Source organism: Piliocolobus tephrosceles, chromosome 11 (assembly GCF_002776525.5).
Source record: "Piliocolobus tephrosceles isolate RC106 chromosome 11, ASM277652v3, whole genome shotgun sequence".
Taxonomy (NCBI): Eukaryota; Metazoa; Chordata; class Mammalia; order Primates; family Cercopithecidae; genus Piliocolobus; species Piliocolobus tephrosceles.
In genome coordinates this window covers 94,222,249-94,240,698 of record NC_045444.1, presented here as the reverse complement: position 1 = coordinate 94,240,698, position 18,450 = coordinate 94,222,249, and the positions used below count along the sequence as shown (strand labels likewise).

At 47.7% G+C, this 18,450-nt stretch overlaps 1 protein-coding gene across 1 annotated transcript; it reads left to right on the top strand.

Moving 5' to 3' along the window:
• The first annotated feature begins 4,639 nt into the window (after positions 1 to 4,639).
• FZD5 (frizzled class receptor 5) lies at positions 4,640 to 11,947 on the top strand. The gene is made up of 2 exons (XM_023219780.2): positions 4,640 to 5,281; positions 5,551 to 11,947. The coding sequence occupies exon 2, from the start codon at positions 5,803 to 5,805 to the stop codon at positions 7,558 to 7,560; it is 1,758 nt and encodes a 585-aa protein (XP_023075548.1). The 5' UTR covers positions 4,640 to 5,281; positions 5,551 to 5,802; the 3' UTR covers positions 7,561 to 11,947.
• The last annotated feature ends 6,503 nt before the right edge of the window (positions 11,948 to 18,450 follow it).

The window sequence follows — 18,450 nt, the reverse complement described above, 5'->3', positions numbered from 1 at the left end:
ATGTCACACGCCTGTTAGATGGAATATTTAGCATTATCCTCTATGTTTTCATCAATTAATAAACACAACTTGGACAATAATTTCAGTTGAATTTCATGAGTTTGGTTGTGTCAAATTATGTTTTATATGGCAGTGATGTCTTCAACTCAGAAATTTTATGCTTGGTGAATGAACGGATTAATCGACAGGATACATGAGTGAATAAATAGACAAGGATGCTTAGCAATGTTCTAAATGCTTAAACATCGCATGTTTAAAAAAATTTGGCCAGGCACAGTGGCTCACACCTGTAATCCTAGCACTTCGGGAAGCTGAGGTGGAAGGATTGCCTGAGTCCAGGAGTTCAAGACCAGCTTTAGCAACATAGTGAGACCTGGTCTCTACAAAAAGTTTTTTAAAAATTAGCTGAGCATGGTGGTGCACGCCTGTAGTCCCAGCTACTTAGAAGGCTGAGGTGGGAGGATCACTAGAACCAAGGAGGCAGAGGTTGCAGTGAGCCAAGATCGTGCCACTGCATTCCAGCTTGGGTGACAGAGTGAGACCCTGTCCCTCCAAGGAAAAAAAAAAAAAATTCAGTGTGTTCTATAGTTTGTTGGGTAATAAAGTATGACTCAGGTGAAAATTGTGAAGTATTTAATTTTTTAATTGACAAATAACAATTGTATATATTTATGATGTACCATATGAATACTTTCTAGAATGGTTAAATCGAGTTAATTAACATATGCATTACCTCTACATATTTTTCTTTTTTGTGTGTGTGGTGAGAACACTTAAAATCTACTCTCTTAGCAATTTTCATTTACAGTATGTTGTTAATGAACTGTAGTCATCACAGTGTATGAAAATTTTTATTTCGACTCTTCCCACAGACTAAGTAAATAACTTCAAGCAAGTCATTAAAGTCATTATAATGCCGGTTTCTTCATCTGAGGATTAAATGAGGTCTAGCACCCTGCCTAATACATGTTAAACAGTCAGCATATTTTAAACTTGCCTTCAAAATATAAACAAAAAGCCACACAATACAATACAATAAGATATACAATATAAAATGTCTCTCCCCTTTTTTTTTGAGATGAGGCCTCACTATATTTCCAAGGCTGGTCTTGAACTTCTGGGCCCTAGTGATCTTCCTGCCTCAGCTTCCCAAAGTGTTGAAATCACTGGCATGAGCCACCTTGCCCAGCTGAAATAAGTTTCTTTCCATAAAGTTGTCTGCTATCACTATTATTATTAGAGATTTCCAAGCAAAATTAAGATTTTGCGGTTGATGAAGAAAAGGTTTACAAACATTGTTTGCTTCGGAACCGTTACTGGAAAAGGGTCCCGATTCAGACCCCAAGAGAGGGTTTTTGGATCTTGGGCAAGAAAGAATTCTGGGCGACTCCACAGAGTAAAGAGAAAGCGAGTTTGGTAAGAAAGGGCCGAGCGAGGTGGCTTATGGTTGTAATCCAGCACTTTGAGAGTCCGAGGTGGGCGGATCACCTGAGGCCAGGAGTTCCAGACCAGTCTGGTGACGGTGAACATGGCGAAACCACGACTCTACTAAAAATACAAAAATTAGCAGGGTGTTGTGGCGTAGGCCTGTAATCCCAGCTTCCTGGGAGGCCGAGGCACAAGAATCGCTTGAACCCAGGAGGCAGAGGTTGCAGTGAGATGAGATCGCGCCACTACACTTCAGCCTGGGCATCAGAGCCAGGCTGTCTCAAAATAAAAAAAAAAAAAAAAAAGAAAGAAAGAAAAAAAGTAAAGGAATAAAGAATGGTTACTCCGTAGACAGAGCAGAGGGCATATGCCGCTGGTTGCCCATTTTTATGGTTATTTCTTGATTATATGCTAAACAAGGGATGGATTATTCATGAGTTTTCCCGGAAGGGGGTGGGCAATTCCCGGAATTGAGGGTTCCTCCCCCTCTTGGACCATACAGGGTAACTTCCTGATGGTTGCCATGGCATCTGTCAACTGCCTTGACATTGGTGGGACTGTCTTTTAGCATGCTAATGTATTATAATTAAGATATAATAAGCAGTGAGGACGACCAGAGGTCACTCTCCTGGCCATCTTGGTTTTGCTGGATTTTGACCAGCTTCTTTACTACTCCCTGTTTTATCAGCAAGGTCTTTATGGCCTGTATCTTGTGATGACCTATCTCACCCTGTGACTTAGAATGTCTTCACCTCCTGGGAAAGCAGCCCAATAGGTCTCAGACTTATTTTACCCAGTCCCTATCCAAGATGGAGTTGCTCCGGTTCAAATGCCTCTGACAGAACCGTGTGAAATAACACAAATATTCTGGCTAAATTCCAGTGTGAGTGATTAACATTCTCCAACTTCAAATAATTTTTATTATTAGCCAACACTTGTCCATCCCCAGTAATACACACGTTGCATAAAGAGCACAGAATGAGATGGGCCTCCCTTGGCATGTTCATAGTCTGCACATACTTTCCACTGAGGGCTCCCCTTTCTTGCTCACTGCTATGCCCACAACTTTTCAGCTCCCACTATTTTCAACCCTGGGATGCTTCCTGACCCAGAGTGCCAAGTAATTCCAAAACACAAGAGATAAAATATGAACACCTGTAGAATTCCAGAGACTGAAGGATGTAAGGTATATTTATTCATTTATTTAATTATGTATTTTAGAGTGGGGGGTCTTGCTATGTTGCTCAGGCTGGTCTACAAATTCCTAGGTTCAAGCCATCCTCCCACCTCAGCCTCCCAAAGTGTTAGGATTACAGGCGTGAGCCATGGCACCCGGCCTTTTAAACGTTTATTAATAGTTTTGATATCTGCGAAGTGATTGATATTTGTTCCTTTTTAACGTGGAGGCTGGGATTAATACACATGTTCTTCATTATTGCCCACAAAGCGTTGTTGATACGCAGAAGGGGCGTGGCACTTCCGCAATGTATTCTTCCAACCTGTGCCAATGGGATCCGAGACAGGAGATCGACAGTAACCCGCGGTTGATCTGGATCTAGTCCAGTTAGTCCAGTCCCTATTCCTTCTTGCCTGTTTTCTTCTTCCCCAGGCCCTCTTGCCTATTTTCGCCCTTTGCCGAGTGAAAGGAAGAGTTTGAGGAGAAGGAAACAATTTAAATCCTCTTCCTAGGCGTGTGAATGTATTTCAAGTATGCTAAATACCTCAGTCTTCCAATCTAATTACAATACATAGAAAAGAGGCATTTTTAGGACACTTAAAACTTGTAGTATAATTGCACAACTGAAGAGCGCCGCCGTGTCCCCGCCATCCGTGCGCCCTCCGACCCCCCACGGCGCGCGAGTGCGCGGCTTAGCAGCAGGCAGCCGGGAACCGGAGGGGACAGGGAGGCCGGCGCCGTGCCCAGCACAGAGCCCTGGGTTGGTATCGCTTCTCTCTGCGGGCGACTTCGGAACTGCCTGGGATTATAAACCACGTCTAATAAAGGACTCACATCTTTCTGGGTCTTCTAAAGGCAGAAAGAAATCCACTTTCTTGTCACAACAAGAGTTTGTTAAGAGATACAAAAGTAAAGGTCGAAGCCAGGGAGGCTTCGATAGTACGGGGGGAGGGGTGGCTACGATGGTGAATGCCGCTGCCCGACTACGTGGGTTCGAATCCCAGGGTTGCCATTTGGGCGGCGAATGGCAGGAGATCGGAATACGGAGGTGAACTTGCTTGCCGAGGTCGCCCTTTCTTGCGGGAACTATGACTAGCTCGGTTGTCTTGGCCAAGTCTGTCTCGGTTTCTTCACCTGTAGGGAGTACCTGCCGCAGAATTGTTGTAAGGAGTGAGACCTTATCTTAAGATGTAAACGGGCCGGGCGCGGTGGCTCAGGCCTGTAATCCCAGCACTTTGGGAGGCCGAGGCGGGCGGATAACGAGGTCAGGAGTTCGAGGGACAGCCTAACATGATGAAACGCCTTCTCTACTAAAAAATACAAAAACTAGCCAGGCGTGGTGACGCGCGCCTGTAATCCCAGCTACTCGGGAGGCTGACGCAGGCGAATCGCTTGAACCCGGGAGGCGGAGGTTGCAGTGAGCCGAGATCGCGACACTGCACTCCAGCCTGGGCGACAGAGCAACTTCGTCTCAAAAAAAAAAAAAAGGATGTAAACGATTAACACTTTGTTGGGCACACAGAAAGGGCTCAGTAAGTATTCTCTCTTCTTTCACACAGTTCCAAGACAGCGCAGAAGGGAGACAGCCACGCCTAAGAATGATTCCTCGAGCAATTCTTTCAAAGAAGCACTGAACTCTGTAAGGACGCTTAGCTGCAGAAAAGGGCAGGGGCCCTGGGAGCAAAGGTGCATAAACCAGGACGTTACAGGAGCGAGTCCTACACCCAGGGTGCCGGCAGAGAACTCCAGAGGGACTTCTGGCCAAGGCTTCCCGCCCGGGTTCCCAGAGCGGCATGATTAGCATTCGCCCCGCCCCCATCGCCTCCCGGCCTGCGATTGGTCAGCGCTCCTTGGCGGCCCGCTCCGGGCGGGGCCAGAGGGCGCCGGGGGAAAGGCCGAGCCCGCGGGGCAGTGGGCGGGGACGCAAGGAGAGCGTGGCGAGGCGGCCCACCAACCGCGCCCGGGCCTGAGGAGGCGGGGCCGGGGCGGGGCCTCCCGGCGGGCATTAGAAGCAGGTGACCCGGGCGGGGCGGGAGAGGGCAGCCAGCCTGCGGTCGTGAGTCCTCTGTGGTCGCCGCCGCGCGCGGTTCCGTGCTCGCCGGAGGTGGGCTAAAGGGTGCGAGAGCGCGGGGGAGGAGCCGAGCAGGGCACGTCCCGAGAGCGTCGCCACCGCCCCCAGGAGTCCACTGGAGCGCGGAGCCCCCTGCAGGGGAGGAGGCGAGCGGCGGGCGGGACGCGGCGGCCGGCGCGCACCATGCAGTCCCGGCCGGGCCAGCGCCGGCTGCTCGCGGTGCTGTGAGGCGGCGGGGTCCCACGGCTCCCGCCTCCCGCCTTCCTTCCGCCCAGGTGCTGCCAGGCGCGCTCGCCCTCCGTCCGGCTCCCGGCCCCGGGGAGAACGCACGGCCTGCCCCTGTCCGGCTCCGTCTGGATCATGCGGGGGGCCCCCGAGGAGGAGAGGGCGAGTGACTGGCCTGCGCCGCCCCTGTTCTGGGGGCGCCCCCCTCTCTGAGTCGCCCCCACCTGCTGCCATGTGCCGCTGCCACGGGTACCCAGCCTGTCGCTAAACTTTCCCGGCGCCAGCCCGGCTCTGATTCGCGCTTCTCAGCGGAGTGACCCAGGGACGGAGGACCCAGGCTGGCTGCGGACTGTCTGCTTCTCTCGGCGGGATCCGTGGAGGTGAGAACCTTCCGTCTCTCCCTGTTCTTCTCCCAGTTCCTGTGCCCTTTTCCGGGAGGCTGAGGGTTCTGGTCTCCGGGCACTGCCTGGAGGGCCCAGCTTGGAAAGAAAGGGTGGGGGAGTCAGTAGTTTGGTTCCAGGAGGCGGAGCGGGGAGGAAAGGAAAGGGGTTAACTTAGAGATTTGGAGACCGCTCGCGGGGACCGAACCGTTGACGCTCCTCCAACAGGGAGTGGTTGCAATCTTTCTTCTCCCCCTTCTTTTTTAAAGAGTCCTTGCCCTGGAATCCGAGCCCTAACCGTCTCTCCTCGTCCCTATCCGGCGAGAAGCGGAGCGCTGCCTTGGCAGCGCCTTCCCGAAGCAGCTTATCTTTGGACGAATTTTTTTTAAAGGAAAAAGCAACCAACAGGTTGCCAGCCCCGGTGCAACACACGAGACGCCGGAGGGAGAAGCCCCGACCCGGATTCCTCTGCCTGTATCGGTCCCTCGCGGGCTGCTGGAGGCGAGGGGAGGGAGGGGGCGATGGCTCGGCCTGACCCGTCCGCGCCGCCCTCGCTGCTGCTGCTGCTCCTGGCGCAGCTGGTGGGCCGGGCGGCCGCCGCGTCCAAGGCCCCGGTGTGCCAGGAAATCACGGTGCCCATGTGCCGCGGCATCGGCTACAACCTGACGCACATGCCCAACCAGTTCAACCACGACACGCAGGACGAGGCAGGCCTGGAGGTGCACCAGTTCTGGCCGCTGGTGGAGATCCAATGCTCGCCGGACCTGCGCTTCTTCCTATGCTCCATGTACACGCCCATCTGTCTGCCCGACTACCACAAGCCGCTGCCGCCCTGCCGCTCGGTGTGCGAGCGCGCCAAGGCCGGCTGCTCACCGCTGATGCGCCAGTACGGCTTCGCCTGGCCCGAGCGCATGAGCTGCGACCGCCTCCCGGTGCTGGGCCGCGACGCCGAGGTCCTCTGCATGGATTACAACCGCAGCGAGGCCACCACGGCGCCCCCCAGGCCTTTCCCAGCCAAGCCCACCCTTCCAGGCCCGCCAGGGGCGCCGGCCTCTGGGGGCGAATGCCCCGCTGGGGGCCCGTCCGTGTGCAAGTGTCGCGAGCCCTTCGTGCCCATCCTGAAGGAGTCACACCCCCTCTACAACAAGGTGCGGACGGGCCAGGTGCCCAACTGCGCCGTACCCTGCTACCAGCCGTCCTTCAGTGCCGACGAGCGCACGTTCGCCACCTTCTGGATCGGCCTGTGGTCGGTCCTGTGCTTCATCTCCACATCCACCACGGTGGCCACCTTCCTCATCGACATGGAACGCTTCCGCTATCCTGAGCGCCCCATCATCTTCCTGTCAGCCTGCTATCTGTGCGTGTCGCTGGGCTTCCTAGTGCGCCTGGTCGTGGGCCATGCCAGCGTGGCCTGCAGCCGCGAGCACAACCACATACACTACGAGACCACGGGCCCTGCGCTGTGCACCATTGTCTTCCTCCTGGTCTACTTCTTCGGCATGGCCAGCTCCATCTGGTGGGTCATCCTGTCGCTCACCTGGTTCCTGGCCGCCGGCATGAAGTGGGGCAACGAGGCCATCGCGGGCTACGCGCAGTACTTCCACCTGGCTGCGTGGCTCATCCCCAGCGTCAAGTCCATCACGGCACTGGCGCTGAGCTCCGTGGACGGGGACCCGGTGGCCGGCATTTGCTACGTGGGCAACCAGAACCTGAACTCGCTGCGCGGCTTCGTGCTGGGCCCGCTGGTGCTCTACCTGCTGGTGGGCACGCTCTTCCTGCTGGCGGGCTTCGTGTCGCTCTTCCGCATCCGCAGCGTCATCAAGCAGGGCGGCACCAAGACGGACAAGCTGGAGAAGCTCATGATCCGCATCGGCATCTTCACGCTGCTCTACACGGTGCCCGCCAGCATCGTGGTGGCCTGCTACCTGTACGAGCAGCACTACCGCGAGAGCTGGGAGGCGGCGCTCACCTGCGCCTGCCCGGGCCCAGACGCCGGCCAGCCGCGCGCCAAGCCCGAGTACTGGGTGCTCATGCTCAAGTACTTCATGTGCCTGGTGGTGGGCATCACGTCGGGTGTCTGGATCTGGTCGGGCAAGACGGTGGAGTCGTGGCGGCGTTTCACCAGCCGCTGCTGTTGCCGCCCGCGGCGCGTCCACAAGAGCGGGAGCGCCATGGCCGCTGGGGACTACCCCGAGGCGAGCGCCGCTCTCACAGGCAGGACCGGGCCGCCGGGCCCCGCCGCCACCTACCACAAGCAGGTGTCCCTGTCGCACGTGTAGGAGGCTGCCGCCGAGGGACCCGGCCGAAGAGCTGAGGGGAGGGGGGCGTTTTGTTTGGTAGTTTTGCCAAGGTCACTTCCGTTTACCTTCATGGTGCTGTTGCCCCCTCCCGCGGCGACTTGGAGAGAGGGAAGAGGGGCGTTATCGAGGAAGAACCTGTCCCAGGTCGTCTCCAAGAGGCCCAGCTCACGTGTATTCTATTTTGCGTTTCTTACTGCCTTTATGGGAACCCTCTTTTTAATTTATATGTATTTTTCTTAATTTGTAACTTTGTTGCATTTTGGCAACAAAATTTACCTTTGCTTTGGGGGCTTTACAATCCTAAGGTTGGCGTTGTAATGAAGTTCCACTTGGTTCAGGTTTCTTTGAACTGTGTGGTCTCAATTGGGAAAATATATTTCCTATATGTGTGTCTTTGAAAAAACAATGTGAACAGTGAACGTTTCGGTTGCTGTGACTGGGAAGTTGTTGGGTGTGCTTTTTCCTTCTACTGCTTAAAGTATCCATGATTATTTAAGGTGAGCTGCAGTTTATAGCCCCAGGTCATACCTAGGAGGGGAGCATAATGTGCTCAGGGCCTCTCCAAAGTGACAAGGTTAGGGAGTGCTTAGCGATTTTGTGTTCATCCTTGGCTTTGTTTATAGAGGGAGGTTCTGTTTCTTTTCTGTAGTGCTTGTAATAATTCTCACTCCTAACAGCACCATCGTTGTGTCTTGAATAAGTTAGAGGTAGCATTATAGAGGATCTGGCATAAATATTTGCAATAGTGAGAACCTAAGCGATGGTGATTGGTGGAGCTTGAATTTTAGGCTGGTGAGATGGCAGCTTTGTGCCTGAGAGGTAGTGGGTGGTTCTTAGGCTTCAGTGATCGCCTTTTTTTTTTTTCTTTTTTTTTTTAAGGAACTTGTGTTATAATTTTGGCAAAAGTGTAAACCCACTCCCTCTGGACAGTACTTAGCGATAGTTGCTCACAGGGGCTCCTTTTTAAATGTAAGGACTAAAATGGATATACTTCCAATAATTAAAGTAAATTTCCAACACTTATTTGCTGCACCCCCCACCCCTCCCCCTTTATCATGTTAAACAGCCTTTTTGCTTTTCTTATTCCTCGTCTCCTGGAGAGCTGTGATTAGAAACCACACCCACCCTTGAATGAAGTGCTTGAACTGGGGGAGGGAGGCTGGCTACCTGTGAACAAACATTGGCCCAAATAAGGGAAAATAAGTGTCCCTGGACTTTGGACTAGTTTATGGCCAGATATTCCAAAAGCAGCAAGACGTTGCTCTCTGCCGTCTCTGAAAACAAAAGAGACCCACAACATGCTTGCACAACCTTTTAAAATATAGATCAATGTAGTGCTACCTCTATAGTTTTCTTCCTCTTCTGAGAAAGCCTGTATATTGATCACACACACACACACACACACACACACACTTTGCAATTAGAGAATTTGGTTTGCTTTACTAATCTGTCTAACTATTCCTTCATTCATTATGAAAGCCTATATTGATGAACACACACACACACAGAGGTTTCTTTGCTATTAGAAAATTCTGTTTGCTTTCCTAATCTGTTTAAGCATTCATTCATGAAGAGTGTGGGGCCATTACTGGGGAAGGGAGTGACAGTGCCTCAGCCAGCAAAATACCAGTGACCAGGACTGGGGACTAAATTTAGGAAGCTAAAATGACCAGAGCAATTAACATTTGAGAAAGTCCTGTCTGGGAAAACAACTGAAGTCTAGGCATTTGTAATTCACTTACCAAAGCTGGAAAAGTCAAATGTAAGCCTAGGTCCATTTTTATTTCATGGGTGTTAGACAAATGCATAGTTCCCAGAGGGAATTTCAACACTTCACTAGTGGGAAGAAGCCTAGTATTAAAGTTTTAAGGACTCTCAAAAACTTCACATTTATCAGAATGCACTGCTCTTACCCAACTCATCCTCTGAATTAAAATTAAAATTTCAGTGGATTCTACAAAACCTCATACAAATAGCTACAGAACTTTGTGCCTATTTTATTCCTCTATTCTTCTAGGAAGAAGCCTCTTCCTAGAATCTTGAAATAGATCCCTTGACTGAGTGCCAATTCCTCTCCTGTTTTTCAAATGAGAGAACCTTTTCTGATCACCTTGACCTTTTCCCTCATTTCGTATGTCTTCCCAGAAAGTACACAGACTGCTCTGCTGCCTTCCAGTCATTGTGCCTAATTTGAGTTGTCCCTCCTTCTTTGTGGAGAAATCTAGAAATGATGCACAGTGTATCCAAAAGTTGTGGGATGAAGTGGATGAAAGTGATTTAATTCATTTTTAGAATTTTTTTTTTTTGTTTTAGCAACATGCTGAACAACTAATTTACTTTAAAAATAAGCCAGTTAAAACAAAAGGATGCTAAGCTCAAGGGGGGGCAATATTAGTTGGGATCTTTGGGGTCTAATTCCAGACCAACTTTCAGAGGCACTTCTTTGTCTCTGTTCTCACCTCTGCTGTCCCTCTCTTCCCTCATCCCCTAAGAGAGACAAAGATAAAAGCCCACCTGCTTCCCTAAGTCTTACTGAGATCAGCCACCCCAGGGGAGGGAAACTGGATCTACTGACGGCCACTCCCTGTTTCCATCCATAGACTTAACTTCCCCCAGTTTGCATTTGATTATGGAAACAAGTCATGCTCATGAAAACAATTGTAAAATAAAAGGTTATGGAGCAGTTCTGCAACTTCTTCACAGCCAGCTTTGTGAAGCTGGGGAGGACTTAGGGCCCATTGGAGTCTCTTATGTGTACAGCTTCAGGGCTATCCCTTTCAGTTTGATTTTAAGCAGTGCCTCACTTCATAGTTTAGCGGGTGAGGATTCGATTTAGGTAGGTTGTGTAAAGGAACTAATGGGACCTCTCGGTGAATCAGCTGACCGGATTTTAGGAAATCTTTTTAATTTCTATGATTTCCCTTCTTATATTTTGAAATGGTCAAATTGACTGGAAATAATTTTTCTTGGTGCCTTATTGGTTTATCCTTGCAAACCTTTGTCATATTTTCTCATGACCATTGCCAGTGACCAAGGCCCTTGTATGTGTTGTGTGTAATTGTGCGCATGTACAAGCTTAAATAACGTGCCGACAGCACTGTTTCAAAGTTGGTATTCATTAGGCTGTTTCCTCCTGGGCTGGAGCTGCACTAATCCTGACACCGGCTGCCAGGAGAAAACCTCATGGATCACACACCGAACCTTAATAACAGCATCCGTGACCTGCACTCTCCAGTACAGAATGGGAACCCCAGAGCTAGGAAATGTAGTTGTATATTTTAATGAACTGCTACCCCTGCCAAAGAAGCTTCTTTCACTTTTGTGCTCTACAGAAAGCCCAAGGGGGGTAGGAGGGACAAAGCTTTGAATAACTGCTTTCTAACACTAAATGTGGCCAACAGGACAGAGCACATCACACATATAGGCAGGTGTGAGGGACAGTGGCTAAGAATTGCCTGCTCCCTCTGCATGCTCTTTCTTGTTTCCAAAGTCCAATCAAGTGATCCTGGGAAAGAAATCTGTCGATTGGGGAGGGTGGTTCTGAAAGAACTGCCAAGACATTAAAGAAGGGTGAAGAGTAGGCAGAATATAAGTAGCTAACCTGAGTCAAGACTCTCAAAAGCTAGCAGCCTGATGACAATAGGATTTATTTCAGCCAGGATAATGTCTGTCTGTGAGTACATCATTTTAAGACAATATGACTTCATGTTGTTACAAACTATATAGTATGTATGTTTTGTGGGTTGTATATATACATAATATATATTACATATATATATGAGAGATTTGGTGACTTTTGATACGGGTTTGGTGCAGGTGAATTTATTACTGAGCCAAATGAGGCACATACTGAGTCAGTAGTTCAAGTCCAGGGCATTCAATACTTTTTATGATTTCCATATATGTGTAGTGCCTATCCCATGCAGTAGTCACTGTCATGTTAAATCCAGAAGTTACCCCAGAGCCAGTGATATTTTATTGGCAGACAATCAATTTGAATCCATACGTTATTACTGGCAGATGATACATGATTACAGTTCTGAATCTGTAACACTTACAAAAGGAAACCCAGAGCAGCTTGATGAGTTTTTCTTTCTGCTTCGTTCCTGGGAGTCAGTACAAACGGCAGTTGTATGTGGTTACGTTAGTCTCAAGATACTTAATTTGTTGACCTTACTTCAGAAAACTTTTGTATGTATTATATTTGTGGGAAGGTAAAATAATGGTTTGAGATTTTTATCAAATATGAAGATTAGTTATTTATGAAAAACAAAGAAATGTCTATTTTTCTTTGTTCCCAATTAATGTAGATAAATTTTAAAATGCATTAAAGTAATGGTAAAGACAATAAAAAGATGCTGTAGAAGTCTTTTTCTCCTCATGTTTTTATGGAGAGACACTGCTTTCTAAGAGTATTTGAGGAGATGTATGGATTCTGACTTCATAATCAGGTTTTTCAGATGTACTTAAAATATAAGCAGCAAAAATTTTATTAGTAAGTAAAGTCAAGCAAATTGCAATCACCAGAAACAGAACTAGTTAAGAAACATGTTTTACTGAAATATATTTCCTAGGTCTCACGCCTGCCGATCCTGTGATTGTCTCGTGATTCACTTGATGAAGGGAGATACATGGAAGAACAGAGACTTTGCCTGAGATTGCGTTCTATTTTATAAACCCTCCATTTATACTGAACCATTTTGATTAGAGATGATTTTGTTTTGTGTGTCTTGTTGGAGGGCAGGAACTCCCAAAACTTTATCATCCAGCAGTGGGATCTGCAACTTGATATTGCGCTCTAAATATGAGTGAGGGAGCCCAGAAGAGACAGTGAAACTGAGCTGGCTCTTCCCTGATCATCTGGACAGATGCTTAGTGAGCCTGAGATATATTGTCAGACCACCTTCTACTGATGCTGCTTTGGCAAAATGCAGATTAGCCACCAGTCTACCAAACACCACCTCATTTTAATGCCTGGTGTGTCAGTGTTCTCCACCAATGCTCCGAGACATAAGCATGTCGGAGAACATGGGTAATTAGCTTAAAATATTTGTAGGAGACAACATAAATCCAATAAGAAGTTAGTTAGCAATATGAGTGTAATTCAACGTCAAGGTGAACACTAGGAACTTTATTAGATTGATGCATAAGGTAGTTAGGAGAGGCAGACTAGAATATATAGTTGAGTTGGCCGGGCACAGTGGCTCACGCCTGTAATCTCAGCACTTTGGAAGGCCAAGGCGGGCGGATCACAAGGTCAAGAGATCAAGACCATCTTGGCCAACATGGTGAAACCCCAAATCTACTAAAAATACAAAAAATTAGCTGGGTGTGGTGGCGTGCGCCTATAGTCCTAGCTACTTGGCTGAGGCAAGAGAATCACTTGAACCTGGGAGGCAGAGGTTGCAGTGAGCTGAGATTGCGCCACTGCACTCCAGCCTGGCGACAGAGCGAGACTCTGTCTCAAAAAAAAAAAAAAAGAAAATATAGTTGAGTTGCATCCTAAGAGAAGAGCAACTGTACCTTACATGTCCAGGACACGGTAGTTAGCACATCTTCCCCGTGCTTTCTTGTCATTCATTTTTCCCCATTGGTAAAAGGGGCAAAGGGCAAAGCCTCAAGCTGGAACAGAGAGAAGGACTGTTGGGCTTAGAAGGTTGCAGAAATAGGCCGGGCACAGTGGCTCTCACGCCTGTAATCCCAGCACTTTGGGAGGCCAAGGCGGGCAGATCACCTGAGGTCGGGAGTTCGAGACCAACCTGACAAACATGGAGAAACCCTGTCTCTACAATTGGCCAGGTGTGGTGGCCCATGCCTGTAATCCCAGGTACTTGGGAGGCTGAGGCAGGAGAATCACTTGAACCTGGGAGTCGGAGGTGGCGGTCAGCCAAGATCACGCCATTGCACTCCAGCCTGGGCAATAAGAGTGAAACTCCATCTCAAGAGAAAAAAAAAAAGAAGGTTGCAGAAATAGGTGGGCCCAGGGTAATATTGGTAACAATGGTTCTTTTAGTGATTTAGTTGCACAGCTCGTTTGTTTGTCCTTGGTTGGTAACAGGGTTGGGAGGCAGAGTGGTTATGAGCGTGGATTTGGGAGCCAGACTTATTAGGAGTTCACATCCCAGCTCTACCACTGTGTGTCATGTGATCCTGGACACAATCTCTGAGTATTTCAGTTTTCTCATTTGTGAAAAGGGGGATTTATATTTTAGGGTTAAAAAGATTTAAAGGATTGACTCAGATTAAGGCAAAGTTAAGTAAAACAATGGGGAAGCCGCTGTTCAGACATGGAATGAAAGGAGATGGAGAGATTAGGTTTTCAAATTTGTATTTGCTTAAGAATCATTTGAGGTTCATGTTAAAAATATCAATTCCCGGCCGGGCGCGGTGGCTCAAGCCTGTAATCCCAGCACTTTGGGAGGCCGAGACGGGCGGATCACGAGGTCAGGAGTTCGAGACCATCCTGGCTAACACGGTGAAACCCCGTCTCTACTAAAAAATACAAAAAGCTAGCCGGGCGAGGTGGCTGGCACCTGTAGTCCCAGCTACTTGGGAGGCTGAGGCGGGAGAATGGCGTAAACCCGGGAGGCGGAGCTTACAGTGAGCTGAGATCCGGCCACTGCACTCCAGCCTGGGCGACAGAGCGAGACTCCGTCTCAAAAAAAAATAAAAATAAAAATTTAAATTTAAAAAAAAATAAAAAATATCAATTCCCAGAGCTCAGCCCCAGGAATTGAGATTCAGTAGCTCTGGGGCACAATAAGCTACTTTTTTTTAAAAAAAAATAAGCTTTTAATTTTGGAATAATTTTAGATGTACCAAAAGTTGCGAAAATCAGTTTCTGTATGCCCCTTACTCATTTCCCAATGTTAACATTTGTTAAAACTAAGCAGTCAATTTTGGCACATTACTATTAACTGCAGACTTCATCAGATTTTCCACTAATGTTCTTTATCTGTTCCAGGATCCAGTGCAGGACACCACATTGCCTTTAGAGAAGCTTTGCTTTTCACAGGCACTTTCAGCTGATGAGAAGCAGGTGGGTTGGGGACCACATCGTGAGAATCACTGGGACATTTAAAGAACTGGACAACAATTGCTGCATCCCCAAACTGGGGAGATGAATGCAATTTTAAAGCAGAAGGGAATAAAGTAGTGGAGAGGGTAGATATAGAAGGTTGATTTTAGAGTTAGAGATGGAATGCTCGCCACTAGATGAGGAGGGTTACTTTAAAGAAGGCATCTAATGCCAGAGGAAATAGATTTTGGAAGGTGCAGATGCCACTTAGTCCGCAGCCTAGATTGAGGATATATGACTAGGGTTGTGAGCAAGTCAGGAGAACGGGTAAGTGCAGTAAGTTGGGAACAGCTGCTTTGGGGAACACAGGTGGGCTCAAATAGGTGATGAAAGGGAATTACAGGAGGCCTGTTAGCCTGTGAGCCTCATGAAACCTGCATGTCCTAGAACCTGATGCTAATGCTTTGGCAGTGGGTCACGGTGACCAACATCAAGCATTGCCACATTGGGTCAGGGTGAGGCTGGGATGATATTGTTGAGGGAGGGTCCTAAGGATCTTCACCTAAAAGTGAAGGAGCGGGTGGAAGGTGCATAAAACACTTGAAGCTCCGCCTTTGTCAGAGAGTTCTCACACCGAGCAGACCAGCTAGGGGGTGACACACTGAGCCACCAGCTAGGGGGTGACACACTGTGCCACCAGCTAGGGGGTGACACACTGTGCCACCAGCTAGGGGGTGACAGGTAAACATTTGTAGAATAGAGGTTAAGATGGAGGCCGAGACGGGCGGATCACGAGGTCAGGAGATCGAGACCATCCTGGCTAATACGGTGAAACCCTGTCTCTAACAGAAAATACAAAACACTAGCCGGGCGATGAGGCGGGAGGCTGAGACAGGAGAATGGCGTGAACCCGGGAGGCGGAGCTTGCAGTGAGCTGAGATCCGGCCACTGCACTCCAGCCTGGGCGGCAGAGCAAGACTCCGTCTCAAAAAAAAAGAAAAAAAAAAAAAAAGAATAGAGGTTAAGAAGACGAAGCAACAGATTTTTTGTTTTTTTTTTTTTTCCTTTAAAGCTAGCAGTCTAATTTGGGAATCTTTTGAGGTCTTTTGAAGTAGATACTACTGATAGCCCATTGAAGACCTTAGGTTCTGGGACCATTACTGAATTTTCCTAATCACATTCCAATTGCTTTGCTCCCTTACAGCAGTTAATCACCAAAGCTGTCCCTTTTATTTTTTATTTTTTTGAGATGGAGTTTCGCTCTTGCCTCAGTCTCTTGCGTAGCTGGGATTACAGGCACGTGCCACCACACCAGGCTAATTTTTCTATTTTTAGTAGAGACAGGGTTTCACCATGTTGGCCAGGTTGGTCCCTAACTCTTGACCTTAGGTGATCCACCCGCCTCGGCATCCCAAAGTACTAGGATTACAGGCGTGAGCTACCGCACCCGGCTAAACCTGTCCCTTTTTAAAGACTATTAACCTTTTTTCATTGGACTCAGGATTCCTCTTAATTTCTATACCATTTTCACTTTCACAGTTAGTTGTTCTTCCTGCATCCTAGATATCCTAAACCACAAACTAACATTCTTAAAATTTCACATTTAAGTGCACGTTCTCTCACTTGTCAAATAGTTAAATGGAAATTGCCTTAGAAACCAGATTGCTCCTGTATACTAAGGGGATCAGGCTTCACTGAAGGGCTCCTAGGTATTGCTTGCTGGCACAATGTCAGTCAGCCCCAGCCGGGTCTACCAGATGGGTAAGTAGGCAGAAGTTAGACTTTAAGGTAATACAATCCTTAATCTGTTGAGAGGTACTGGGTGTAATCTACAGATTCTGCACAGAAACTAGCACTTACCTGGGAGAGTTCTCTGCCAGCTGTCTTTTCCAAGTAGTACTGTACTCAATAAGCCTACTTGAGGCTGGTGTGGTGGCTCATGCCTGGAATCCCAGCACTTTGGGAGGCCAAGGCGGGCAGATCATGAGGTCAAGAGATTGAGACCATCCCGGCCAACATAGTGAAACCCCGTCTCTACTAAAAATACAAAAATTAGCTGGGGGTTGTGGCACACAACTGTAATCCCAGCTACCTGGGAGGCTGAGGCAGGAGAATCGCTTGAACCCTGGAGACTGAGGTTGCAGTAGAGCCAAGATTGCGCCACTGCACTCCAGTCTGGCAACAGAGCGAGACTCCATTTAAAAAAAAAAAAAAAAAAACCCAAGAAAACCCCAAAAATTAGCCGGGCATGGTGGCACACACCTGTAATCCCAGCTACTCAGGAGGCTGAGGCAGGAGGAGCGTTTGAACCCGGGAGGTGGAGGTTGTAGTGAGTCGAGATCATGCCACTGCTCTCCAGCCTGGGTGACAGAGCAAGACTCCGTCTCAAAAAAAAAAAAAGCCTGCTTGAGAGTTCTGAGAGTCCATCATAGCTATGTTAAATGTAGTTAGGGAGAAAGGCTGGGTGATGAAAGATTCTAGTTAACCTGCATACTGTGGCTAAACTAGTTCCCAGAAACACTGCAGAGCCTGAACACAGAATCAAGACTGAATTTGTTTTCTGATTAAAATTAGCTTTGGCTTAAAAAAAAAAAAAATCAAGGTATACTTAGAAATGCAGGAAAACTAGACCAAGAAATGAACCTTGAGCTGTTATAAAGCCAGGATTTAGTGCTGGATTTCAATAATGTATAGACATATGGATTACATAAAGAGGAAATGTAAAATAAAGGGCCAGTATAAAACTTCTCTTTAACCAGAAACACTGAGCCCTAAGTGGTCATCTTAGGATGAAACACATGAAGTTGCCAAAAGGCAACCAAAAGGCCTATAAAAATGACAATTTGGTTCAAATATATCGTTCATTTTTTTAACTCTTTACCCCCAGACTCCTATCAAATATGTTTCAGATATTTTTATGTTTTTCTTGTAATTAAGATGTGAAAGTTCAGTTCACAATATACCAAAGTTAGTATTTCACTGGGGTCTGTATTATAGTAGTTAAACAAAATACCTACAAATGAAAATAAATTTGAGTCCAGGTAATCAGTCCTTTTTTAAAGTCTCATGTTAGGGAACAAATATTCCCTAGGTACAACTCTTGAGAAAAATGCCATAGTTACCACCCCACTATCAACTTAGTTTCCATGCCCTATTTGTCAGAGAACCTACCTGCTTTTCAGTGGCATTTATACTTTTCCTCAACTGACCCAATTTCCCATTTATCAAAGTCGCTGTACTGCCTTCTAGAATTAAAAGTCAAAGGAGGAGAGCAACTTTAGTGATACTTATTTTACCAACTTGTTCTTCAAGTCACAGATTCACGTCCAATGTCCCTCTCCCAAACTTTCTTTGGCCGCTCAAATATGTCAGCATTTCTGCTTATAACTGGCATATCACAAGGTGCAAACCATCTTATACAGTGACGTATGATACATTTTTTTTTCTAAGTTAAATCAGATCACTTATCCTAGTCGGTAACTTATCAAGACACAATGATCAGTTATTTTTTTGTTTTTTTGAGACACGGTCTCATGCTGTTGCTCAGGCTAGAGTACAGTGGTGCAATCGCAGCTCACTGCACTCTGCCCCCTGGGTTCAAGCGATTCCTGTGTCAGCCTCCTGAGTAGCTAGGATTACAGGCGTGTGCCACTACACCCCACTAATGTTTTTTTAATTTTTTTTTTTTTTGAGACGGAGTTGCACTGTGTCACCCAGGCTGGAGTGCAGTGGTGCCATCTCAGCTCACTGCAACTTCCGCCTCCAGAGTTGAGGGATTCTCCTGCCTCAGCCTCCCGAGTAGCTGGGATTACAGGTATGCACCACACCTGGCTAATTTTTTTTTTTTTTTT

Excerpts from the sequence above, each read along its gene's own strand:
- FZD5 (XM_023219780.2), top strand. The coding sequence starts at position 5,803 with ATGGCTCGGCCTGACCCGTCCGCGCCGCCCTCGCTGCTGCTGCTGCTC.